General features: G+C 32.0%; 2 protein-coding genes and 1 long non-coding RNA gene across 4 annotated transcripts in view; all 3 read left to right on the top strand.

Annotated features, from left to right (window-relative positions):
• Positions 1–4709, top strand: part of Plap (phospholipase A2 activator protein) — a 32755-nt gene extending 28046 nt beyond the window's left edge. Inside the window, exons 21-23 of one of the 2 annotated variants that reach the window (XR_013884615.1) lie at positions 2807–2910; positions 3516–3683; positions 4034–4709. Coding sequence is in view for 1 of the 2 variants with exons in the window: in XM_080179089.1 (XP_080035215.1) it covers positions 2807–2910; positions 3516–3630 (219 nt within the window). In the remaining variant the exon portion in view is untranslated. Of the gene's footprint in view, positions 1–2806; positions 2911–3515 lie in introns of both variants that reach the window. The other variant, XM_080179089.1, reaches the window with a different exon arrangement.
• Positions 4710–5313: 604 nt separating this feature from the next.
• LOC145333835 (uncharacterized) lies at positions 5314–6351 on the top strand. Its single transcript, XR_013884616.1, has 2 exons — positions 5314–5389; positions 5975–6351. It is a non-coding gene; the product is annotated as an uncharacterized LOC145333835 (long non-coding RNA).
• Positions 6352–16376: 10025 nt separating this feature from the next.
• The window catches only part of LOC145333833 (phospholipid-transporting ATPase VD), a 63991-nt gene continuing 53526 nt past the window's right edge, over positions 16377–26841 (top strand). Inside the window, exons 1-17 of the mRNA XM_080179088.1 lie at positions 16377–16881; positions 17132–17278; positions 17884–17982; positions 18553–18684; positions 19135–19261; positions 19887–20077; positions 20951–21010; positions 21451–21643; positions 22006–22119; positions 22396–22531; positions 23546–23603; positions 23912–24016; positions 24418–24496; positions 25098–25151; positions 25547–25645; positions 26146–26249; positions 26555–26675. Coding sequence (XP_080035214.1) covers positions 16760–16881; positions 17132–17278; positions 17884–17982; positions 18553–18684; positions 19135–19261; positions 19887–20077; positions 20951–21010; positions 21451–21643; positions 22006–22119; positions 22396–22531; positions 23546–23603; positions 23912–24016; positions 24418–24496; positions 25098–25151; positions 25547–25645; positions 26146–26249; positions 26555–26675 — 1941 coding nt within the window. The 5' untranslated portion in view covers positions 16377–16759. The remainder of the gene's footprint in view (positions 16882–17131; positions 17279–17883; positions 17983–18552; positions 18685–19134; positions 19262–19886; positions 20078–20950; positions 21011–21450; positions 21644–22005; positions 22120–22395; positions 22532–23545; positions 23604–23911; positions 24017–24417; positions 24497–25097; positions 25152–25546; positions 25646–26145; positions 26250–26554; positions 26676–26841) is intronic.

The raw sequence follows: 26841 nt of genomic DNA, 5'->3' as shown, positions 1-26841 counted from the left end.
ACCAAATTAAGAAAACATTACAGATTTCATTTTGGGACTTTCCTTCTAGGGGCTAGTGGAGCAAAGATTCCAAAACCACTAAAAATATGAGTTCTGAGCTTATTTTTAAAGATATCAACCTGATCTTTTTAAAATAATACTTTTTTAACATAACTGAACTAAGAAACCATTAAGGATTTCATTTTGGGACTTTCCTTCTAGGGGCTTGTGGAGCAAAAGACCCCCAAAACACTAAAAATATGAGTTCTGAGCTTATTTTTAAAGATAACCTGAGAACTCAATTTATTTTGTTTTGGAGGTGTTTTACCCTACTTTCCCCTAAAAGGAAAGTGCAAAAATAAAATTATTAGTGGCTACCTAGTTCAAACATGTGAAAAAAGTTTTAATGAAAAAAATCAGCTCAATATCTCTAAAAATATTTTTTGGGGGTCTTTTGCCCCACTAGCTTCTAGAAGGAAAGTCCCAAAATGAAATCTGTAATGGTTTCTTAATTTGGTTATGTTAAAAAAGTATTATTTTAAAAAGATCAGGTTGATATCTTTAAAAATAAGCTCAGAACTCATATTTTTAGTGGTTTTGGAATCTTTGCTCCACTGGCCCCTAGAAGGAAAGTCCCAAAATGAAATCTGTAATGTATTCTTAATTTGGTTATGTTAAAACAGTATTATTTTTTAAAAATCAGGTTGATATCTTAAAAAATAAGCTCAGAACTCATATTTTTAGTGTTTTTGGGGTCTTTTGCTCCACAAGCCCGAAGAAGGAAAGTCCCAAATCAGGTTGATATCTTAAAAAATAAGCCCACAACTCATATTTTTATGATTTTGGGGGGTCTCTTGCTCCACAAGCCCCTAGAAGGAAAGTCCCAAAATGAAATCTGTAATGGTTCGTAGATTCAGTTATGTTTAAATATTATTTTTATATAAAAAAAAGCAGGTTGATATCTTCAAAAATAAGCCCAGTACTCATATTTTTGTGTTTTGGGGGTCTCTTGCTCCAAAAGCCCCTAAGAGGAAAGTCCCAAAATGAGATCTGTAATGGTTCGTTAATTCGGTTAAGTTAAAAAAGTATTATAAAAAAAATCAGGTCGATATCTTCAAAAATAAGCCAGTACTCATATTTTTGTGTTTTGGGGGTCTCTTGCTCCACAAGCCCCTAGAAGGAAAGTCCCAAAATGAAATCTGTAATGGTTCGTTGATTCGGGTATGTTAAAAAAGTATTATAAAGAAAAAATCAGGTCGATATCTTTAAAAATAAGGTCAGAACTCATATTTTTAGTGTTTTGGGGGGTCTTTTGCTCCACAAGCCCCTAGAAGGAAAGTACCGAAATTCAATTTTCAAAGAAATACGTGTATATCAAGTCATATAAGAGAGCCTACAAAAAGAATTAGGTTGATAACTTTAAAAACAAGCCCATACGACCCTCCCAAACTTTGGTACTGAATTTCATTTCCTATAAGTGTACAAACTTCCCCCCCCCCCCTTAATAATTATTTATATCCAACTGATAGAGAATGCCATAAAAAATATCCTTTTAATTGAAGAAAAATTTTCATATTATTATTCTGAAGTGTTTACTAGGGAGGGAGGTTACATCGGGCTGTTTATTCAACTAGTCCCCAAAATTTAATAAGGGTTTCTTATTAGTTTGCATAGGGTAAAGCGGGGCGATTCGGTTTTTTCACTTTTTATACTAACTTTTTCAATTTTATATAAAAAAGTGAAATTTTCGAGAAAAAAAGTCAAATTTCTCGTACTTAGAAAAAATTTATTTTTTTTGTAGAAAAAATTGTCCGATCTTCATAATTTTTTTTGTGAATGCTCTTTATTACATTTAGCAACTTTAACCTTTAGGGCATGCTGTAATTAAATCAATATGTCATAGGTTTTTTGAAGCTGGAAAATCGACCACAGATTTTGCCAAACTTTTCTCTTTTTTTCAACTTGATTTTTTTAGGAAATTTTGCTAATAGAACTAATTTTTTTTTGGCCAAATCTATTCAAAATTGCCTGAATTTTAAGGATCAGGCCTTTAAAGTCATAAAAAGTTATTTTTTCTAGTAGTATTTTTATGTTTTTTATAAAAAAAAATTTCGAAAAAAAAGTCAAATTTCGCGTACTTCGGAAAAATTATTTTTTTTGGTAGAAAAAATTGACCTATCTTAATAAAATTTTTTGTGCATACTCTTTATTACATTTAGCAACTTTTACCTTTAGGGCATGCTGTAATAAAATCAATACGTCATCGATTTTTCGAAGCTTGAAAATGCCCTACCGACTTCGCCTCAAGGCGGGGCGAAGTCGGTGCCGTTTTAGAGATCAATTTTGACAAACTTCCCAAAGTCCTAGGTTTACGTCCTTTTAGGACCTGATCGACTTTTCCGAGATCTTTCTACTGGTCTTGGTCCCATTTAAAAAAAATAATTTTTACGATTTGCAGGTTCAAAAAACCGAAAAAAACACCGAGTTCACCCCGCTTTACCCTAACAACTTTGGAGACTGTTATTGAATTTTGATACATTTGGGTTTATTAAGTTGAGTGTCCTAACGTTTCAATCACTAATTATAATCTACACAAGGGTTACTTTTGTGTATTATCATTAAGGATATACATCAATTTATCTGCCATTGTCTTATCCCTTTAGATCCCTGATTGTCCAAACTCCACGTGTATTGTTATATAAGATTTTACAGAAAGTTGTCCGTGGATATTGAAATGAGCAATTTCAATTTAAGCATGCAATTCATAGTGAGATGTCTAAATAGGAATCTTACCCTCCAAAAAGTTTTGATATGGTCTTTATTTTAGATCTTATCCGGGCTGAGTGTGAATTGTTTGACCTTTGTGACAGACTGGGAGGCAAGGTTCAGAGTTCTGGTAGCTATTGGCACTATCATATCTATTAATAAGGAATGCTTATCTTTATTAACTTCTTATTATAGGTGGTAAAAAAGTAAAAGCAAGTGGTGAATGATATTAAGATTCTTTGCATTGCTGGGTCATTTGAAAGAATCTCTATATATTAATACTTGGATCATGGATGTTGCACCAGATTTTCATGTACTCTGATAAAGTAGTACTCGCAGCTGGCCAAAATAATGATATCCCCATTTACCCCCTTTACCTCATTCCCAACCCTCTTTCTATATGAACGATTTGACCAAAAAATGATGTCCATATTAGCAAGCTAAATTGAAAACAAATTTTCCCTGTCAATATATCCACGTTTATCCATTTCTAAAATGGTAGGTATATGGAAGAGAGCACTTATTTTTGCCTAAAAATAAGTGGCAATATCTTGGACCAGAAACTAATTTTTGTCAAAAGAAGCATTTCTAAAAATCTTTAGGTTAGGTTATGTTAAATAAGAATTAAGAAATCTCTGCAGGGTTGAATTTTAAAAATATTTAGTAGTCTCATTAAACTACAAAAAAAAGGTAAAAACTTTAATTGAAAAATATATATTTTTGATATCTAAGATAAATTGAATGTCAAATATAAGCTATACCATACAGGACAACATTGAATACGCTAAAACCCTGGAGGTCAAGGAAGGAGTGAGAGGCTGGAAGGTTCTGGAAGGTCCAGAGAAGTGCACAGGATGTGCTAAATGTATTATCAACCTCTTGTAATTAATTGTAATAAGAAAATCCGCCAATTTGCAAACAAAAATCCATGAAATTAGGTTAGTCTGGGGAAGAAAAGGAAATTCACTAAACATTCCTTTGCTTATCCCTAAAGTTAAGGATAAGAAGTTTTCTAAAATATTTTTAGTTCACTGCCGTATTAGACATTTTAACTAATATAGTCCAAATTAAGTATCTAATTAATCACTTTTGTATTATTTTTTATTTATTTAAGTTATTTGTATATTTATATTTTTTCATGCCATTTTATAACAGGGCATTTGAACTTTTATAAATTAGAAGATTTTTTTTTGTACAGCTTTTGTATGTTAAATAGGTTCGTTCCATGGAGAATTCTTTTAGGTATAACTTTTCCAGTAGCTGAACATTTAAAATACCTTTCATGGAGCAACCTTGAAACCACTAAATTATTGTGATGCAAAATATGGTGATATTTGAACAAAGTTTCTAGTAGTAGTTTTGTTTATATTTCTATGTATAAGTCATGGATGGAAAGGACATTGGACTGTAAATTATACTTGTACCCAAAGTTTAATTATTATTTTATCTCTAAAACTTTGGGTCCTTGCGAGAGATCTTTATTGGTTGGTTCAGACCAACAATTTCGAAACTTTTCAACCAATAATTTTTAATATTACAGACGGCTTAATTATAAGTATTGGGTGATGTGCTTCAATTTATAGTCCATTGTTATCTTATCCCTTAAGATCCCTGCAATAGTGAAAGGACAATTAAAATCATGGTTGAAAAAAATTTAATAGGGAAAATTATACCTGTTGTTTGAGTTTGTCTAAAAATGCAATATTATATTGACAATCTGTTTTCTTTAAATTTTTTCCGCCAGTTGAAGTCGTATTTAAGTATTTTTTTTGTACAGGTAGGCCAACAATACATTTTGTCTCAATATTATAATCATTTGACAAACGGATAAGTTTGAGGCATAATAGATGCCCTATTAATACTCATTTGTTGGTAAGTTCATGAATTTTAAAATTTCGGGGATTTATTTAGCCAAAAATTATGACTAATGAGTAAAATACACAAAAAATTGAAATTCTTTCAGAGAGGACCCGTAGCCTAATCCTTAAAAATGATCACCGACATCCAGCTGGCCATATTCTCCAACATGTTGGGAGTAACACTGTTCCTGTTGGTGGTCTTGTACCACTACATCTCCACAAACTCCAGGCATATTTAGCTAATATTTTACTTAAGGACCAGGCTAGGTTATGTTTAGATTTTGATGATTTTTTGCCTGTTTTTTTTATTAGTTGGGCCAACAACGGGTGGGATTACCCAATCCCCCTCTTAAAAGGCAAATTAATGAGAGTAATATATTAAGAAGTAGAATTTGGTAAGCAAAGAATCAATTACAAGTAAAGTTTAGGGCTTTCACACAAAGTACCTTTTTAAGCGCTGATAACTCCCATATATTTCATATTAGGTTAGGTTATATTGATTACTGGGCAGCCCCTCTCGGTTAGCTCACCGTGGGTATATGCCCTGTATGGTTAGGGCCTTTTTCAGGGTTTAGGCATAGGAAAAAAATCCCCAACCCCCATTTTATTTTCAATTTATTTAAAAGATAAGGGGGAGCTTTATCCTGGTCTAACCTAGTTGAAAATTAATTGTTAAAAAACTCAATACTAGCTAAATACATTTGTTTTCTTAGATTATAATATGTTTTAATGTATGAATAAATGCAAGCTACGCCCCGTAATGAATGTCTATCATTGTTCACCTGGCAAGTCAATATAAAAAGGAATACCTCTATTAAAGTGTAGCTATACTACTACTCAACTTTTAGTCTAAATTACTTAATGAACGTTTTTAATGTCTAATAGATTTGTGTTTGAAAGAGGGAATTCACATTGTAGTTAAATGTTTTATCAAATTTACGTCATTTAGAAAATGCTGCTTTATTTATTTCAGTATTTGTTCGAAACCGATAAATATCCGCTATATTAAAAGCTTTTCTGACCTATACTGAAAAATCATTGTTGTAGGTATCTTATCTACTTAAAAACAATTTTCTAACAATAAGATAAAAAAGCACACCTAATATTAATTCCAATTTTATTCGGCCGGGCTGTCGGCCCCTCAGGTCTAACAAAACTGGTATTAATCTTAATTTTTTTATTTTACTATCTGCGAAAAGCTGTCTACAATAAAAAGCGATTATTGCTATGAACAAATCAATAATAACCTAATATTTTTTTTCTTGGCAGAAACGTTACCTACTTTTTTTATTCACACTATTTTTAAAGAAAAATAACTAATTACAAACATAAAAAAATACTTTTTATATTGACTTTTCTTACAATATCAGATTGATTGTACCATAATCACAAGAACCTTCAACTCCTTCACCCCATCCTATCCTACAAGATGCACAACTCTCTCTTTTGTCACTAGGAACCATCATAATATAAATGAATAATAAAGATATGAATTTTTAAATACAAATAAAATGTTTTTAAATTACATATTTTCTAACAAATGTTTTACCCTTTTGCATGAAATTAAGTTTCCCTTCTATTTTTGAAACAAAATAAAAAGTTTTGAAAAATCCGTTAAATTTACAACTGAAAATCCCCCATCAGTTTGATCATGTTTTTGTTTTCTTGGTTTGTTTTTACATGTTTTGTATTTTATAATGCATTTTGGCTATTTATCGTTTTATCAATAAAATGATTTGTGTGAAAATTAGTTATTAAATTTTTTAGTTAGGTAGGTTTTTTTGATAGATGATAGTTTAAAAGAAAATATTTTTAAGGTTTAAATTCAAAATTTTATTAGATAACTGTCTAGGTATTAGTTTTACTTGTTAGTTAGTAATACTTATTGAATAATTTTCAGCTGTTAGTTTATGAATTAAAACCCAGGCTTAATGGATAGGTAAATGAGCTATAAGTATCACTAGTTATCAATTCAATGTTTTTTTACAACTATTGTTATGGATGGTAAAATAATCATCATAAAAATTATAAGAATAGAAAAATATTTCATGTAGAACTACTCTTATTTTTTATATATAATTTTAATATTACATAAAAACACTTTATTTATGTATCTTTTTACCTCTATGATATTATATAGGCCTAATTTGTTTCCATATTTACAGAACAACTGTCTGTCCTTAAAATAATTACATTTGAAAACTACGTAATAATGAATCATTATAAAAATAAGAAAAAAAATACTGCGGTCTTTTAAGTAGAAAAAAAACCTATTGTTTAGATTTTAATTCAAACACTAAAATATTTTTTTACCTGTATGTGTATGTTAATAATTAGGCCTAATTTGTTTCCATATGTACAGAGCAACTAATAATATCTTTTCTCCAAGGTTGTTCAAACTTGACCCAATTTTCACTTAAGCCACGTCCGTTTTTTGTATGTGGATTGTCAGGGAGGGAGGGCACATTGGACTTAAAATTATAATAACTTATGTTCTCGCATTCGTTGGCTTTAAAAACTTTAGGTACTTAACTTTTATTACATCTTGAAGTTGGTTCAGAAGTGAAAAGCTGTTTAATTATTTAAGAAATTAGTTTTCATACGTAGGTAGATTAAAAAACATTTGTAGGTCATAAAAAAAGAAGTAATATTAACTGAATAATTAAAGTATATTAAGTTCGACTAAAAAACAAGAATTTTTCAAAAGTTTTGCATTGCTAATGTATACTAGTGTATAATGAATAAATTTTTATATTCAGACCTATCCGTGTGCTGTGATAATAAAATAATTTTAAAACCTTAGGTAGGAATTATGTTTTCAAATGGTGTGCATCCAATTCCACACATATTAAATATAAGATCCGCATAAAAGAACAAACTACCCTTTCCCCTTTACTCCCCTTATCATTTAAACAGTCCTCTATAACTTAGTAAGTTATGTCAGGAATCTAGAGGAATAAGACTATTGCCGATAAATCAATGTACATCCCCAATGATGATTCACAAAATTCCCTCTTCTCTAGATAACAATTAAAATTCATCAAAAGTCTCCAAGGTTGTGAAGGCAACGAATAAGAAAACGTTATTTAAAAACTTTGGGGACAAATGCAGACTGGCCAGAGTGTACGTTTTGTACGTTTTGTACGTTACGCATCGAATCTGTGTACGTTCTGGACGTTATTTTGATATGTGTACGTAACGTATTTTGAAATTTGTATTTTTGTACGTTTTACGTTTTTTTTTAAAATAATAAGAATCAAATATTAGCAAAAAAGTAATTTGTATGTTTTGTACGAAAATTTTAACAAAAACTATAGGTGTATTATATTAAATAAATTCAATATTATCTTAAATTTTCATAGAACAAAAATATGTAGGTAAATTATGCATATATGTTATTAAAACTTACAGTTTAAAGGGGGGGGGCGAAAGTGACACTTTTTGAAACCAAAACTAAAAGTCAAAGGAACTCAACTAAAAAAAGTGTTACAGGTCTGACATTTTGCATGGCAGTTGCTTTATAGGGGTACAATATGGAACTGTGAAGAAACGGCGGTGCAACCGCCGAAAACCGCCGAGAAAAGGCAACAAAAATTACGGCGGGAAACGGCGGTTTTCGGCGGTTGCGCCGCCGTTTCTTCACAGTTCCATATTGTACCCCTATAAAGCAACTGCCATGCAAAATCTCAGACCTGTAACCCTTTTTTTAGTTCAGTTCCTTTGTTGACTCTTAGTTTTGGTTTCAAAAAGTGTCACTTTCGCCCCCCCCCTTTATGGATTTGAAATATATGTCCTATAGATTTAGTTTACTATTGAACAGAAAGAGATATGCAGTTGACTAAATTCAAGTTTAAATGCATTTCATGCAACTACCCCTTTAATAGATTTTACGATAATTTTTTTCAAATTCTTTATATACTTGGGTAAATTTTCCGAGATATCATATGGTGCTCAGTTTAGGATTAAGAAGTCTTATTTTTTGGTATCTTCAGTTTTTAAAGAATAAGAATCAAATATAAGTATAAAAGTATTTGTATATTTATTTGTATTTGTACAAAAAGTATTACTAAAATAGTATATTATCTATAATACAAAGTAGAATGATGTCTGTCCGTCTGCTTGTCCGTCTGTATATCAGAAGCTTAATATCTCAGTAACCACTGAACCTATTGGGCTCTACTCTTCATGGAATATACCTAATAGTCCTGTGATGGTTTTTTGCTTTTTTTTCTTTGGGGGAGGGACACTTAAAGCTTTTTACTTTTCTACTAGGATTAGAGGCTTCGCCCCTAGCCTCTAGAGGCTTCGTCCCCTCTTTTATAGAATCGTTTGTTGGAAATTTGTCCAAAAAAAATATAAAAAAAGATTGTGATTATTTTTTTTTCATTTAGGCTTCGCCCCAGGGTGCGGTGGGGGTTCCCCCACCCCGCTGATTTGCATTAGTTTATAAAAATAAATTGAGGGGTGGTTGATTTTTTTTGGAGGGTGGGTTTCCCACACTTAAGAAAATAGCCTAAAACTACCACAGGACCAGTAGATATATTCCCTGATGATTAGAACCCAATCTGTTCAGTGGTTACCAAGATCTTAAGCTTTAGACAGACAGGCACTGATTTACTTTGTATCAAAGACTAGTATTTTCTGAGATCTTTAGCAATAGACAAAATAACCCTATATCCTATTATATATTTATCCTATAAATCCTTTTTTTCTGTAACGAAGAATCTTGCTAACTGCTGAACCGACATGATCATTGTGAGGTTGTAGGCTATTTTCTCTGTCTTTCCATATCCCTTCAAGAACCTGTATTCAAATTGGTAGAAAAATAGCCTAAAACCATCTCGGTAACTGTATGAAGTAGTTCTGAAAATCTTAAGCATCAGACAAAAAACTTACTACTTTATTTAATAGAATATACTTAGTACGTAATAACAGGATGTATGTCTCTCTGTCAGTTTATTTGTACCGAAGGTTCTCCTTAACCGCTAAACCGATATGGTTCTCCTTTACAGGGTAGCTTCTCATAGGTCCTGGGAGAGGGTACAACCACCCTCCCAAGAGAAATTACTCTTAGAAAAAAATCACCACCCTTCCCCTATTTTCTCTTTCTTTTTAAAATTGAAATCAGAAATGGAAGTGGTCTACTCCCCACTTCCTCACTAAAAAATTTATTAGCGAAGCTAATCTATAATCACTTTGTCAGTCCGTTATGCTATCGGAGAAACGTGATTTACTCAACTCCTGTATTTTGATTGAATAAGTTCACATTCTACATATTTTAATTGAGATATGCCTTTTGGTTGGGGTGCTAGAAGATCTATTCCTACATTTTCTTTATTTCATGGTTTTCTCTACTTCTATTCAAGATAGACGGCTGAAATTTTCAGGGAATAAAAAAATTCACATTCTACATATTTTCAAAAAGTTTCTTTAAGGTTTGTCTATTTGTTGCAGTGCTAGATCGAATCCTAGATGTATAGGTTTTTGTGATTTTCTCTACTCATATTCCTGATAGACGGTTGTAATTTTCAGGGATTGTATTAGTTTTCATTTTACTAAATTTCATTGAGATTTGCTTATTGGTTGAGGGGCTGAATTTATTTCTAGATTTTCACGTTATTATATATTTTTAAAAGGTTTTGTGATTTATTTAAATAAGTTAAATGCTTATTTTTTACAACACTACTCTATAGTTTATATAGTTCCCAGATTTCCATTAATAACTTTTGAGCTTCGCTACTTAAGGATGTTGTCATCCTTGTTTTTTACTTTTTATTTTTAAATAAAAAAAATGGGTCTTTAATTCAACTCCCCCCCCCCCCCTAATCAAGTTCTCTAGAGGCCTCTAAGGGCGTAGTCGCTGGTCCTTATAATAGGATATACTTTGTAGTTGTACATAATAACAGGATGTCTGTTTGTTTGTACCAAAGAATCTTGCTAACCACGGAACCGATATGGTTCTTCTTAACAGGATAGCTTCTCATAGGTTTTTGGAAGTTTTATAACTATTTTGGGGAAGAGTGTCACCATCCACCCTCCCAAGAGAAATTGACTTTAGAAAAAAAACTATCTCCTCCCCCCAAAAATGAATTTTAATTGCTCATTGATTTTAAGTTAATTTTTTTCCAGATGTCTATAAATAACTTTGAGCTTCGCTACTTATGTATGTTGTCATCCATGTTTTTTTATTGAATTCAACTCTCCCCTCCTCAAGTGCCCCTAGAGGCCTTTAGGAGCGTAGACGCTAGTTCTTTTAAATAGAGTAAGAGGATATCTTGTGTCTGTCAGTTCGCTATGGTTCTCCTTTACAGGTAGCTGCTAGTAGACTTAAATGTATTGATAATAGGTAACTAGGAAATTATTTAACTTATTTTTATTATGATTGTACGTTTTTGTACGTTTTTTTTACTTTTTTTATGTACGTAACATATTTTTTTTGTGTACGTTATGTACGTTTTTTATTTTCAAAATTGGCTGGCCAGTCTGCAAATGTATGAAACAGCCCATTGTCCACTTCCTTCCTGAAGTTTTTTTTGCGAAAATGAAACACTGCAAATATGATAATATGCAGAAGTGAATGCACCACCCACCTTTACCAAAACACTTGTCAGTACAGTTGAGGGGAATATATTATAACTAATAATTTTATACCTTAGTTATCCCTTTTACTTTCGAGTGTCTAGTTAAATAAAGTTGCTTTATTAAATGTTTTTTCCTTATGCCAATGGCTAAACCATTTAATTTTTTTTGTTTTGCTGAAAATGGGAGGAGGAACAATCGTTTAGTGAGGTCATTCTCTAAGGAACCATTTCCAAGCCTCCTTGAAAACTTTGGTCCAAATTTTCTGTCGTTTACAAGATCTTACTTGGCGGTTTCACTCAAAGTGCCTTGTCGAGCCAGAAAACCCTTTCAATGAAATCTAAGTAAGGGGTGGGGATTAGGCACGGTCAGCAAAACTGTTTTTTTTTTGTGAATCACAGATAACTACATTACTTTCAGATATAAATATTATTACATTAAAGACGAAGAATTTAAACCATGTTGAAACAATTTTTGCAGGAAAGCAACTCTATAGCCTCTATTCATTACTACTTATATAAGGAAACGTCTTAATTTTGTTAAATTAACTTATTTTTTATTATGATTTATATTGCCACAATGTAACTAATGTAGCTATTCTTTATATAACAAAAATCTTTATTCGGCACTTCCTTAATCTAAAATTACACTTAGGTAAAGGTTAATTAGAGATATTTAATATTTTTAAACTACTAAAGATAGAAGTGTTATTGAAATAATTTGGAAGAAGATAAATTTTCTATGAATTAGAATATCATTTAATCTTTTATTAATAACCATGATACTCTACTATTTTTTTCTCGCTGTGTTATGAAGAATTTTATCATCCTTGTTTTTCTTTACAATACAATTGTAAATTGTATGTTTTTAATTAAAAATTTATAAAGCGCTTTCTTCCTTTAAAATATTTGAATGAGTTAGTATAAAAGATTGTTTACAACTGTAGTGATGTTCAAGCCCGTGAATTTTAAATAATTCTTTTAGTTTCCGCTGGTATTATCTAGTTCTTAAAATACCATTAGGATTTTTATGTTTAATATTGTTATTTTGTTGCCAGGGAGAGAGGGGACTGTGCCGGTGTAATAAATTTACAACCTTTCTTTTTTCCATCATTTAAGATGTATAATACAGGGATCTAAAGGGATAAGAAAATGGACGTTAAATTTATTTACATCCCCAATGATGAAATTCAAAATAACCCCTTCTGTAGCAAAAAAATAGTGGTTGAAACGATTGAACACTTAACTTTATAAACAAACCAATCTAAATTCACTTAAGTCCCTAAAGGTGTTAAGACAACGAATAATAAAACGTTATTATAAAACTTTGGGGATTAGTGTAATAAGTAACTTATTATCCCCTCTCTCTCTGTACAATAGGTATATAATATTACTTTTTTGGGGAAGATTATTGATCGACTATTGTCCTATCCCCGAAACCCTGTTTTTTAATGTCAAGTGCTAAATTTTGTCAAATTCATTAAATATTTAATTACTACCTAGATCATTGGAATTAAGAATATATGTTTTGTTTTCAGCTTAGTTATATATTTTCATTATATACGTGCATTGAAAATTTTGCATTTTTTATCAGTTTTGCGTAGATTGTGATGTCATTTTTTCGCTCGCGGATTTTTTTCTTCTTGTCAGTAGAAACAATTATTTCTTTGCATAAAACAGACATTTTGTGTTAGGATTGTACTTTGTGAGAATGGGAGTGTAATAAATAAGTGCTTGGTTAAAATTTTTAATAGTACGAACATATTTTGGGTTGTAAAAGTGAAATTGAATTAGGTAGTTTTTTAAAGATATTAAACATTTTTGTTCTTATTTTTAAAAGAAAGTTGTATTTTAGTTTGTCGGTTAAGATCTTGGTAATCAATAAATCGATTTAGTTCTAGATTTTAGAGAATTTTCACATAAGTCTCGGGATGGTTTTAGACTATTTTTTTAAAAAAAAGTGTCGAGGTGGTTTTAGGCTATTTTACTGCCTTCTATCCTGTACTTTCTAGTGGCGCATTCGCTAGTTATTAATAGAGTATTACCCATGGCAATCTTTTGTTATTTATATAAAAATATTCTGTAGTTGAATTTTCCTCGATTGGGGGGAACCGGTTTATGTTTTCATGCTAAAACATCAGAAATTAATGATAATTATTTAGAAAATTCCAAATATTTGCTGATAATTTTGTTGAATTAATTGTTTTAGTGTTAATATTATATTTGTCATTCTACTGCACTTAGAAATCATGGAATTACAACTTTTTACACATTGGGATAGCAATGTGTTAAAGTATTAAATTGAAGAAAAAAAATTGGGGCGTTATCTAGATTTTTTGTGGATAATCACAACTAAAATTAACATATTTAAAAAAAAAGAATTATTAACTATTTTTTTTTATAATCAGATAACCAATAATTGCTTACCAAAAGGCCAAAGGAATCAATATTAAATCAATTCCAAGTAAAATTAAATGCCATTGGTAATTTTGGAATAGATAGTAAGGATTGCCGTTCCCCCCTAACGTTACAGTACCACTTACCCTTTATAATTCATTGTTTTTTTACAACTAGATGCTGCACCTCTAGCATCTAGGGGCTCTATACTTAAAAGTAAAGGTTAAGTAGAAAAATAGCATTAAACCATCCCATAAACAATAATAGGATACCTTCAAGAAATTAAATTGGAAGTTTAAGTAGTCTTTACAATTATTCAATTAAAAAAATCAATTTTTATTAAAACATGGAATAGTTATTTCTCGCATCGTATTATAAACAGCTTTCCGCGGATATAGAATATACATTTATAAGATTATAAGTTTTTTTTTAGCCCCGAGGTGTTAAAGGCACGGGTTAAAAAACTGTTTTTTTTTATGATTGTACATTTCTATACTCGTAGAAAACTGGATATAATACGATGCTAGGCATAGTTTTTTCGTATGGATGAGAACCGGTTCCTATCCACCGGATTCGAATGAATACAAGAAAAAAGTTCATTATTAGTTTATATTATAACTCTACTTAACTGTTTATATTTTGATTGTCCTTGTTATTTAATATTAATTTTCGTTTTATACCAAAGTGTAGCTCTAAGTATGGCTGGGTGTCATATTTCAGTATAAACTTTATAAGTGTTCAGTTAATACTTACTTAGTTACAAACTATACTAAATAATTCCTTTATTAAGTAGCGCAGATACTCTTCAATATTCGGCATTTTTTTAATTATTCTGGAATTAAAGAATAGTTATTTCTCGCATCGTATTATAAACGGCTTTCCGCGGATATAGAAAGTACAATTATGAGATTAAAACTAGTTTTTTTAGCCCCAAAGTGCCAAAGTTTTTTCGTATGGATGAGAACCGGTTCCTATCCACCGGATTCGAATGAATACGAGAAAAAATATTAAGTTTTACTTTATTTTATTGTTGGTTAAATACTCATAGAAACGCTGGTTTTATTATTACTTACTTACAAACTAAATACCTAAAAACTGAAGAAAAATTGTTTTGCATTAAACACTCTGTATTATGTTAGCTTATTTTCCTAACATCCTATTTGAAAATGAACATAATATTAATCACCCTTGTTTATACAGCTATTAAAATTTTACTAGCGGCTTCGCCCCTAGCCTCCAGGGGCTTTGCCCCAAGAGGTATAATTACATCTTTTATTACCTGGAGATGCCACTCCACCACTATTTTAAATAATTTTTAAAAAATGGCGGGGGGATTTTTTTTTTGGGGATGGGGGGGTTGTGGGTGTCCCACCCTCCAAGAAAATAGCTTAAAACCATAACATGACCAGTAGGTATATTCCCTGAAGAGTAGAATCCGATTGGTTCATTGGTTACTGAGATCTTAAAGTCAGACGAACGGACAGACATCATTCTACTTTGTATTATAGATTTGCTTTTTGGGACATAAATGTTCTAGTGTCTGTAAGGAAAAGCGGTATTTGTTATCTAGGCCGTGAAAACTTTTTCTTTGGTATTTTTATAGTTTTTCAGCTATTTATATCTATTATAATTAAAGTACAAAGATTAATTTTTTTTGTCTTTTAACCACTGAACCAATGATTATGAAGTTCTTCATTATAGGGAAGCTTCACATAGGTCTTGGGATGGTATGGGGCCTTTTTTATTTCGATAAGTCTTTGAATGCTTTTATGCTATTTTGATGCCACCTCCCTCTCCCTTCGAACAAAAAGTCCCTAGATGTAAGGGGTGCATCCGCAAGTGGTAATTATAGAAATATTACTCGTATGATTAATAAAGTAAAGTGATATCTTACTTTTAGTTATGCGTATATTATATTCAGTTAAGGCATTGCAGCCTCAAGTGTTTTTATTTTTATTTTATTTTAATAATGATTATGATTAAGGTTGAAATATAAATTGTAACTTTCACTAGACTAATTTAGGGATGAAAATATACTTATCAATTTTTATGAATGTTTTATAGCAAATTTTAAACTTCGGTAGGTAATGTTTTCTGGAACTTTCCTGAAAACAAAAAAATGGAAAATATGTAGGTCAACAAATAAGGAATCTATTATAATTTTTTTTATTTCTATATATTTTTTATTCGCTACTACTTTGTCAAGTCATAGTGTACTATTCTTGTTTAATCTTACATAAACTTAAAAACAATATAATTGTCTTTGTTTAAATTTAAATCCATGGATGACACATTTTATGATATATTATGAAATATAAGCGGGTAAATTCCTTAATTTGACGATTGTTACGAAACAGCTTTCCTCTATTCTCTCACAACCAAATTTATTAGAAATCCATTGCCTTCGGGGAGCCTCAACCCCTTAATGCCTAACCACTTTTGAGCTCTACAAACCCTTACTTAACCTAACTGAAAGTAAGCAAGAAAATACCTACTTTTTTTTCTAAACATTTTTTCTCTCAACTTTCAGTTGAAGAGAAATTGTTGTATATGCTTCTGTATTAAAATTGAAAAGATAAGGATTGGTAAATTAATGTCAAGCAAAAATTAAATAAACAGTATATACATACAGTTCGTAGTTGTATAGGAAAATTACAAAATATACCTATCTAAAGTGTTTGTTAAACATTAGACATAGGTATAAAATGTTTCAAGCTAATGAAAAACAATTTGCTACTTTCTCATATTAAAGTAGAAATGATCACATTTACAAAGCATTTAAAAAGAATATAGTCATTACTTTTATGTTTAATGTCCCAGTTCTTAGCAGGATAGCTTTTGCTAGGTCTAAAAATTGTAATCTGTTAGGCCAGTTAGACCATTAGAGAGATGCAGTTTTTAGTTGTCAATTTTGAAACTCAAGTTACAAGAAGATTTGTTCAAGAAAAGGAAAGAATGAAGAACCAGAAAATTCTAACAATACAAAGTTAAAATTATGGAATATTTAACTTTATAGTATATTTGATATGATATAAGTATAAACTTTAAACAAAATGTTGCAATAAAAGTTTTATAAAATGGAATATATAAAACATTGTATAAATTGCCTAATAGGTATACATTATATTTTAAAGAATTTTTCAAAAATTTTCAACTTTTCCACTTTCAGAATGTTATAAAATGGCGGTCAGCCCTGACCGCAGGGATCAACAGCACACAGAGGACCGCAGGGAACAAGACGGTCATGACCGACTTGACCGAAGGGATCATGACCCTCAACCAAATGTTAGTCAATTACAAAGGAATGTTGCTTTGAATTTTTTTTTATAGATTTAGGATACTGACTCAAAAAGGAAAGATCAATGGAGTTTAAATTATCCTTCCATCTTACAAAAGATACCTATTGAATTTCTTAAAACATTGATTTTTGGAAATTAACCCCAATGTGTGTATGTGTGTCTTTCTGTTCTAAAATATCACACAGCTATCAGCTAGACCGATCGGGATCCATTATTTTAAACATTATTTAATAGCATCATATTAATGAAACAGATACAGACGGGCTTCCAGGTCTCCGCCGACTCGCCAAAGGCGGCGGACCATTACAGGTCCTGGCGGACCCGGCATCGAGGACCATCACCAGCAGTTTGGCGGCCACTACTTGACGCCAGGAACCAGTGCCAGCAGCGATAATATCAGGCAGGATAATACAATATGTTTTTCACTTGTGGCTACGCACCTAGAGGCCTCTAAGGGGCTCATGGAGGGGTGGGAGAAGTTGATTCCTCCCACTTTGTATTGTAATTTTTCTATGGGCTATATCTCTTGGGAGGTTGATGGTAACCTCCCACAAAATAGTTATAAACTTTCCCAGGACCTATGAGAAGCTACCCTTTTACTTTGTTATAAGGATTTAAAACAGGATCTTAGATAAGGCATCTGCAGCAAATAACTTTTCTGTATGTTAAGCATATTTTTGGCTTAGCATTTAATTGAATTTTTTTAAGTATAAAACTTCATGTTAGTGCTCTACTCTTTTTAATATCTTACCAATTACAAATCATCCATCTAAATAATAAATAGGTGTAGAAAGTCTAGATGACCAATAACTTTATTGTACCTATAGGAACACCGGGTATGACTAATCTAATCAGACTATTGGTTAGTAATTGTACCCATTTTGGTTCTAAAGGACAATAACTTATTTTAGTTCTTTATCTGTTAACAAGAACAATTTTTCCCATGTCAATATCCACGTATATCCTTTTAACATTACAAAACTTATTGATTTAACACTATGCTAGTGCCAACATTAGTGAATATATCGGGGAGGTAGTTGTTACAAATATTCTTCACAACAATGACCATCCACCTTCATCTTCCAGCATTACAAATAATACAGGAATACAAGCATAAACAATCTTAATATTTGACTTATGAAATCTTATTTTGTATCGATTTTCATCCATCATCGTATTATAGACAGCTTTTCGCGGATTTTAAAATGAAAAATAATAAGGTTAGAACCAGTTTTGTTTGCCCCGAGTGGCTGAAGGCCTGGTTTTAATCTTATGATTTTAATTTTATTTTAATATTTGTAGAGCTATAAAACAATACGATATATGATTTTTCATTATGGCTGAGAATTGATGATATTTTGAAGTGATTTATTTATTCACATTGAATTCGTCCAAAAAGCCCAACATTTTTTTTCTCTCATATAACCGTGTTCGAGATAAATTTTTGTCTTTCTTTTCATGATATTTAACAGAATCCTAGTTTAATCACATACAAAATGTGTATCATCACTGCTGGAAGATGCTTAACATCATTAGCTTTCCTGTTTGTGTAATGTGTATACTTATACCTAGTCTAGTTATAAAAATAATCCGAATGAAAGATATAATACAACAAGAATAATGAAATATTGGAAAAATTGCCCTCTGACGTTTAATGCAAGTAATGCTTACAGGCCATATCCGACAATTACCTCATCCTGGCAGCCACCCCCACCATAGTAGACAGACTAGTGAACCTGTTCAGCACTACCACCATGGCAGACAGACTAGTGAACCCGTTGCTATGCAACAATACTACAATAATAGGCAGGCTTTAGTTGAAATGGAATATAGGTTTAATTTTATATGTACTTAAAATGATTTGAACCATAAAAAAGCAATCCTGATAATGTTCCTGTCACAAATTTTCTAAAAACCATTTTATTAAAGCACCTCAAAACTCAGGGAGGGAGGGGACATTGGGATGATTGTTACACTAGTCCCCTAAGGTTTATAATAACGTTTTCTTATGTTAGCTCAGCAATTTTTGGGACTTGATTGATTTTTGATTGGTTGATTCATTAAGTTGAGTGTCTATACGTTTCAAACACTAATTGTAATCTACAGTAGGGGTAATTGTGTGTATCATCATTGGGGTTCGGTCGTACTTCAATTTATCTGTCATTGTCTTATCCCTTTAGAAGTTTAGATCCCTGGCAATTCCTTACATGAAATTAGTAATATAAAATACTTCCATTTCAATTATTTTATGTTAAGGACTGATAATATGTACTATGGTAATGAGACAAATAACAGAAGTGCCAAAGTTGGGGGGAGGGGAAGTCAGGGGGATGATATAGACTCATCTTGGCTGCAAGACGAAGGACAGTTTAAAGTACCTAGGGTAAGTTTTATTTGACATTATTACAAAAGTTCTTTTACAATAGATATATTCTAACTTGGATCGTACACCAGATTTTCATGTTCTTTAATAAAGTGAAACATACAGCGGACTAAAAAACGATTTCTCTCAATCACCTCCCCTTGATTGGTTGAACGAACTGACCAATAAATGAATTCAATGTTAGTAAGCTAAATTAAAGACAATTTTTTCCGTATAATCTACATCCATTAGGTAATTTTACATTATTTCTAAATCCGAATTGTTTAGATTTTGACATGAACACATTGTAATTATGTTGGTACTAGATACCTATCCATTAATTCTTTTATGGAAATTACGGTAGGTGGGTATAATATACGTGTATTTTCAAGTGATTGCCTCATAGAAGAATGGTCTGAAAATTTTAAAAAACCCAAACAAAGCAGTCCTACAAAAATTAAGTGTTAAGGTCCAAGGACCTACCCGTTTAAGATATATTTTATTAAACAAAAAGACACCCAACTACTCTTAAAAAGATGCTATTAACGCAATAAGAAAGATAACTGATCAGAATTAGATTTGATTAACAAAAAATCAAGTATCAATATTTCCATAAGTGTTTATTTAAAACAATATTATTTTGCAGGAGCCTGTTTCTGCTTATAATCCATTTGTTGGATTACCTGGCCAGATTGGGACCCCGGGCCACCAGCAGGGGGAAGGTGGGAGCCAGGATGGAGGACTGGGCCGCCTCAATCCCCCTTATCATCCTGGTGGTGCTGGTGCTACGTCAGGAAACATGATGTATCACACACCACTTAGTAAAACGCTCAGCAGGAATGGAACTCAACTTATAAATCCTTCAATTTTTGGCCTGTTTGATGTATTCCAGTAAGGCTTCGAAGCCCATTAATATTCGCTGGATTAGAACCGGTTCTTAGCCATACTGAAAAATCATGTATAGCAACGTATTACAGATAATTATCCACGAATATTAGAATAAAAATCATAAAATTAACTCTTGTAACTAAGAAAACTTGTTTTAATCTTTTAATTTTTCATTTTAACATCCGCGGAAACTGTTTATACTACGATAGGTTCGGTGCATTAAATATATAATACTTTCGTTATTCATGAAACCTACGTCATATGTAGTTACACCTGTTTTTAAATATATTATTAGATTTATAGGTATATTTAAAAAAAAAATTATAAAACATTCTCAGCCTTTACCAATATTCTTTTAATTTTATTTACCTGTTAATAGGAAACACTAAATGCTTTTTAGCTTTCTTTTCGTTTGTCTTAATGTCCCTAAAGCTACAAAAGACAGTTACTTTTCTATGTGTTATTATCGAATACTTTCTTTAATTATAACACTAGCGGCTTCGCCCCTAGCCTCTAGGGGCTTTGCCCCAAGAGGTGATAAAAAAAAATTATGGCGAAAATCGTAAAGGACCATGGAAATCTCCTTCAAAAAAAAAAAAAAAAAATGGGGGGGGGGGATTTTTTGGTTTTTATGGGGGTTGGGGCTGTCCCACCCCCCAAGAAAATAGCTTAAAACCACCACAGGACCAATAGGTAGATACCCTGAAGAGTAGAATCCGATCGGTTCAGTGGTTACCGAGATCTTAAGGGACAGACGGACAGACAGACATCGTTCTACTTTGTATTATAGATATAAAATGAGTTCCTAATGCGCTTATTTAGTCCTGCTCCCGGTAACCCTTCCACTACAGTTCAGTCTTCCATATCTAAGCTTAACCCCAGGTAAAACATAAACTATGGCTAGTATGCAGGGGGAATTATTGGGCCGGGGCTGTAAATTACACTTTAACAGAAGGACTTTACACCATGTTATCTTATTCGTTAGCACCACAGTTCAGTCTTCCATATCCAAGCCTAACCCCAGTTAAAACATAAACTATATGGTGACCAATTTGCAGGGAGATTGGGCTGGGGCTGTAAATTACACTTGTACTTAAAGTTTTGTTATCATGTTAACTTATTTGTTAGCTTAAAAATTATTTTTCTTTTATTGCATTTAATTGGTTGAATCCAAACTAGAAGTGCCCAAACTTTTCAACCAATTATTTTAATCTACAGAAGGAGTGTTTATATTCATTATCATTTGGGATGGGAATGTACGTACATGAATCATTTTATCGTCTTTTCCCGTGAAGCTAATCTTAATAAAAATAATATTTTAGTGGTATCTCGCCAGACGAAGCAGTTGTGCGCGGCCGAAGTTTGCCAAGAAACGTGGAAGCCCCGCCAGCCTTACCAATATCGTCGGCGGAACCTACAGCAGCAGTACCTAGTTGGATAAACAGCGGCGCAACTGCGAGTCCGCTGCTGAAAAGAGCACAATTAAACGGAGCAACTATGGCTGCTAAAGAGGAGGTAAACTAAGTTAAAATAGTCATTACTAGGCTCTATCTGCTCCTAGAGAAACTATATCTTATTTCAGTTTTATAAAGAAAAAGTACCCTCCCCCAAATATTTATAAATATTCCCAGGACCTATGAGAAGCTACATTGTAAAGCAGAACCATATCGGTTCAGCGGTTAACGAGACCCTGTTACTTTATCATAAGGATTGCGACAAAATGTATAGTTTCCATGTTAGTGTATTTACAATTTTACGTTGTAACTGAATAAATATTTGTTAATTTAAATTTTTTTTTTGTAAAAATGTTGGCTTATATTTCTCCTATGATATAAATTCAATTTTAAAACGTGACATTATATTGAATATATATTTAGATGTTCACGGCCAAAATGAATGCTGGAGGCAGGCCTGCCAAGTCCCACACCCGGTCCATGAGCCACGGCGGGGTACATTTTCGAACACCCTCCGTCAGAGAAAGAGAATATCAGGTATGTCGTCTTGATAATAAAAAGTGAAAGTTAAGTCACATAAATGTTATATATCGATTTGGGTTATTACTCTAGTTATGGTAATTACCTCATTGGCTCGAGATTCTCCTACGTTTTCAAGTGATTATTAAGAGAATCCAAGAGCATTTCGCTTTTAATTGGATGAAATTCTCTAATGCCTACTATAGGTTAAGGGAAACAGTCAAAAGTTTCTACGTTTATGTTAGTAATATGAATTTATTTGATCGGATAGAATTATTAAAACGTTTTGTTCAGGCCTATATACAACAACAGCAGGCTGGCATCCTGCAGGACAATGGAGGTGGTGGTCACCCGGGAGGTCTGGGGGGAGTAGGCACAGGGGTGGGAGGAGGACAGCCTCAAAAGCTAACGTCAGCTTTGAAAAAGCCAGGTAAGGAAATTAAAAACTTAAAGCGTGATCTATAAAGCTAAACTTACTTATGAATGGTTTAACTAGATATCTAATGATTCATCTATCAGGACGTTTGGCTTATACCAAATACATTCCTTAATATGCTAAGGTTGTGGCTCGTTAGTTTAAATTATCCTTTACTATAAAGTAGTAAAGTTTTTTCTCTGAAGATACTTGTTTGAATTGGTTGTACTTTTTAGGAAGCTTTATCAATGTCTTTTGGTGATTTTAGGCTATTTTCATGATCTCCCTTTAAGGCTAGTGTCACATCCAATTCTATAAGACAACAAAACACCATGTAATATAGTCCAAGTACAATATTTTTGATTAAACAATTTTTAAAGTGTAAAATTCTTAATCTATAATACAGCTTGATGTCTGTCCGTCTGTCTGTCCGTCCGTCCTTTAAGATCTCAGTAACCACTGAACCGATCGGATTCTACTCTTCAGGGTATATACCTATTGGTCCTGTGGTGGTTTTAGGCTTTTTTCTTGAGAGGTAGGACACCCCCAACCCCCCCCCCCCTCAAAAAAATTAAAATCTCCCACCCCAAAAAAAAAAATTCTGGGGAAACTACTTCACATAAAATGGCAGCACAAGAAATATCTAATTTTTTTTTTTTTTTTAAATTACCTCTTGGAGCAAAGCCGCTAGTGTTATTATATTTAATTTAAATAGGTTAAGGCTAATTTTATTCAATAGAACATGTGTTATTTTAAAATGTTAAAATAATGATAATATCTAGATTTAAAGATAAAAAACAAGTATAAACTTATTATTGTTGTTATTAAATTTGGTAGATTTTTTTTAGGCATTCTTGGGACATTTTTTAGCTTTGTGGTTTAATTTAGGATAAGAACGAATTTGCTACTTTTTTTTCAATTTATTATCATAAAATATTTTTTTAGCTTTATAGATTGTATCTGTTTAAACTTGAATTTCTAGATCGTTGGTAATTTCTTCCCTCCCCCCTTATAATTTTTTTGTTACAGGTCATAGGCGAGTGTTTTCCCATGGGGGTGAAGCAGCTGGTTCTAGTCAACCCTACAGGTCAACATACAAAACAGATTAAACATAAAATAAATACATTTGTTACCTTTACTTATATAAATATTTTAAGGAATAAAACAATAAACGATAAACTGATTTACACCCTCCAATTATGATATACAAAGTTACCCATACTATAGATTTAGATTATTTATGGAATCCATCCATCACTTCTAGTTTTTGCCAACCAATCAAAAATAATTTTCTAAATTTAAATCCACTTAATTCGATAAGAATTTGTTTAAGAATTTGCAGTCCAATGCCTCCTCCCTTACCTGAGTTTAACTGTAATGTTTGTAATTGTAAAGGCCTGGGCACAATCGGAGCGGCAGCAGAACTGACTTTCTCCTTCCACCCGACCACGAGGAGAGGGAGAGAAAGAAGGCTGGCACAGCTAATCTTGTCAGCAACAGGTATTAATACTGCAGCTCAGTGGTAGTCAAGCTATTTTGCATAATGTCAGGATTATTTAGCCCGTTTGTAAGTAATAGATTTTAATTCTTTTTCTTTAGTTTTTTTTGACTTTGTTTGAGTTCCTTTAATTGGCATGATATTGATCATGAATGCTCTATCTATGTATTGTCTATGGCTAATTTTTAATCTGCATTAACAAAAGTTTAAATATTTTACATAAGGGGGGACAAACTTATTACATCTTACTTTAATTTTTTTCAAGTAATCTATACTAGCTACTCGGTGGGTTACAAGGAAGGGGGTAGCACCTACTAACAGGATCATTATGAGGACAGACAAACATCTAAATATCCTATTTTCCTAAAATTTGATATCTAAACTTGTTTATATATTTGTGTAGACCGTCCATATCATCACACAAGCGTAACCACTCTAGAACTGACAGCATTTCTGGCTTCTTCAGAGGACACAGCAGACAGGTTTCAGTATTTACACTTCTATTAGCGTAGCTACTTTATGATTGGGCTATATCCTACCGTTAAATAAGATTATTCATATCTTTTTCTACATGTTAAATTACTAAATTTTTTTTAATGAAACATATGTATTTTTCTTCTTTACTACTTTTGAACATGATAATTGTATGTTTGAGTTTAAGGAAATACGTTTTTTTTGTCTGAAGATATAAAGATCTTTGAAAATGTTGGTTCGAATTGGTTATACTTTTCAGGGAAGCTTTTTAGTCTTTATGTAAGTTCCTTAACATCTCCACCCATCCCTACAGGCAACGGGTAAAGCCTATAGTGTTTGATGAAATGAGGGAATGACTTTAATTAAAAATAAACTGTACTATCATTTTATAAAATACTAGTTGCTTTGCTTCTAGGGGTAGGGCGGGAAAGGCTAAGATAGCCTAAAACCACCACAAAACATTTAAAAGCTTTCCTGCTGAGTTCAACCAGTTGGGACCAGAATTTTTACTCTCTTTAGCTCCAAATAAAATTTTTTATAATATAGGATACAAATATTGTATGAAAATTTTAGATAAATTAAAAACATTTTCTCATAGTTTTTATTTAGGGGTCTCGAAGTGATTCTATCTACACCTTGAGACAGACTACAACAAATACAAAGGTATATTTATGTTCTTTTCTTTAAAAATTACAGCAGATGGTACAAGGCACTCTTTACAAATAATTTTTGTGATACTATAACATTTTTATGTTTACTATTTAAGTCTAGAATACTAAGCTTAATTCTCATTCTAAATTGTTTTATTAAGTGATCTATACCTAATATTTTTCCCCGTATCGCTTCAAATCAGATTAATATATGGTGGATTAGAACCGGCTCTCAGCCATACTGAAAAACTATGTATAGCATAGTATTACTGACAATTTTCTGCGAATATAAAAATGTCACTATCGGCATCTCGGGGCTAAAAAATGGTTTCAATCTTAAAATTGTACATTTTTATATCCGCGGAAAGCTGTTTATAATACGATGCGATAAAAAGCTATTTTATTTAGAAAAATGTGTTCTTCTGGAACAAGCCAATGCCCGCGGTTGAAGTGGAGAGAAAGCACAGAACTGTTGTTCCTAATCACCTTGTACCTGGATCCCCTAAAGTAAGTAGCGCAGCAATCGGGTCGTGTCAATCCGTACGAGCATTAGCATTGAAGTAACACATTATAGGTTCTGGTTCATGTCTTTGGGTGTTAGCAGTGCAAAACCCCCATTATTGTTTCTTATTACTACGCTGTTTTACTGTTAAAAATTAGTCATATCCTAGTCTCCTAGATGTTTTAATATGATTTTTAATATGTTCTCGGCTAAGCGTATTAAAATTTGATATTGCATTAGTTTATGTGGTTTGTACAATACATCATTATTTAAAGGGACGGTAAATTTTTCGGATCATGGAATGAAAACGAAGTTTCGGGTTTCGACGTATTTTCGCAGCAGTTTTCTTCTACTTATAGCGCCTGCTGGGACTCAAAACCTGCAGGGCCAATTTCCTAACCTATCAAAAAATACTGTGATAATTTGACGAAATCCGCTACTTTGTTTTCTTTCCTTAAGCCAATTTTCTTCTAAGTTAATCTGTTAAAATTCTTTTGTTTTTCAGGATACCGACCATCCAAACAATATTTTCTTGTCAAATAATATTAGAACAACAAAATACACTCTCCTATCGTTTCTACCCAAGAATCTTTTTGAGCAGTTTCATAGGTAAGAAATCTTTTTTTTTTAATTTTCTTTAGTTTTATCCTTAAAAGTGTGTATTATTAGGAAAGAAACTAAAAAAGTATTAATTTTAATATTGCTTGTCACTCCTTTGCAAATAAACAAATAAAAAATCTTTTTACCTAATAATAAAAACATGAATGTTTTATTTTCTTGAATTGCCATATTTCTAATTTTAATTCAAATCTTAAATGTCTTCTAAATACCTTTTGAGCAAATCATAGGTATCAAATCAAAATATCTAGACTTATCTGTATTGTCACCCACGATCAAGGATTCTTTATTTTTAGATTTGCCAACTTGTACTTTCTGTTTATCGTGTTGTTGAACTGGGTGCCTGCCATCAACGCTTTTGGAAAGGAAATCAGTATGCTTCCAGTCATTCTTGTACTTGTTGTTACTGCTATTAAGGTTTGTTATTTCATGATTAGAGTAGAACACTAGAAGGGGAATGGGTTACATAACTGCATGTCCTCATCCCCATGACCTTTTACCGACTCTTAATTAGATCTATGAAAATCAACCAATGGTGTCGGGAATATTAACACAGCAAGTAGCAGAAAACAAATTTTTAGCA

The sequence above is a fragment of the Acartia tonsa genome, chromosome 12, assembly GCF_053477335.1.
Source record: "Acartia tonsa isolate MP-2025a chromosome 12, ASM5347733v1, whole genome shotgun sequence".
Lineage (NCBI taxonomy): Eukaryota > Metazoa > Arthropoda > Copepoda > Calanoida > Acartiidae > Acartia > Acartia tonsa.
This window is presented reverse-complemented; position numbering and strand designations above follow the sequence as displayed.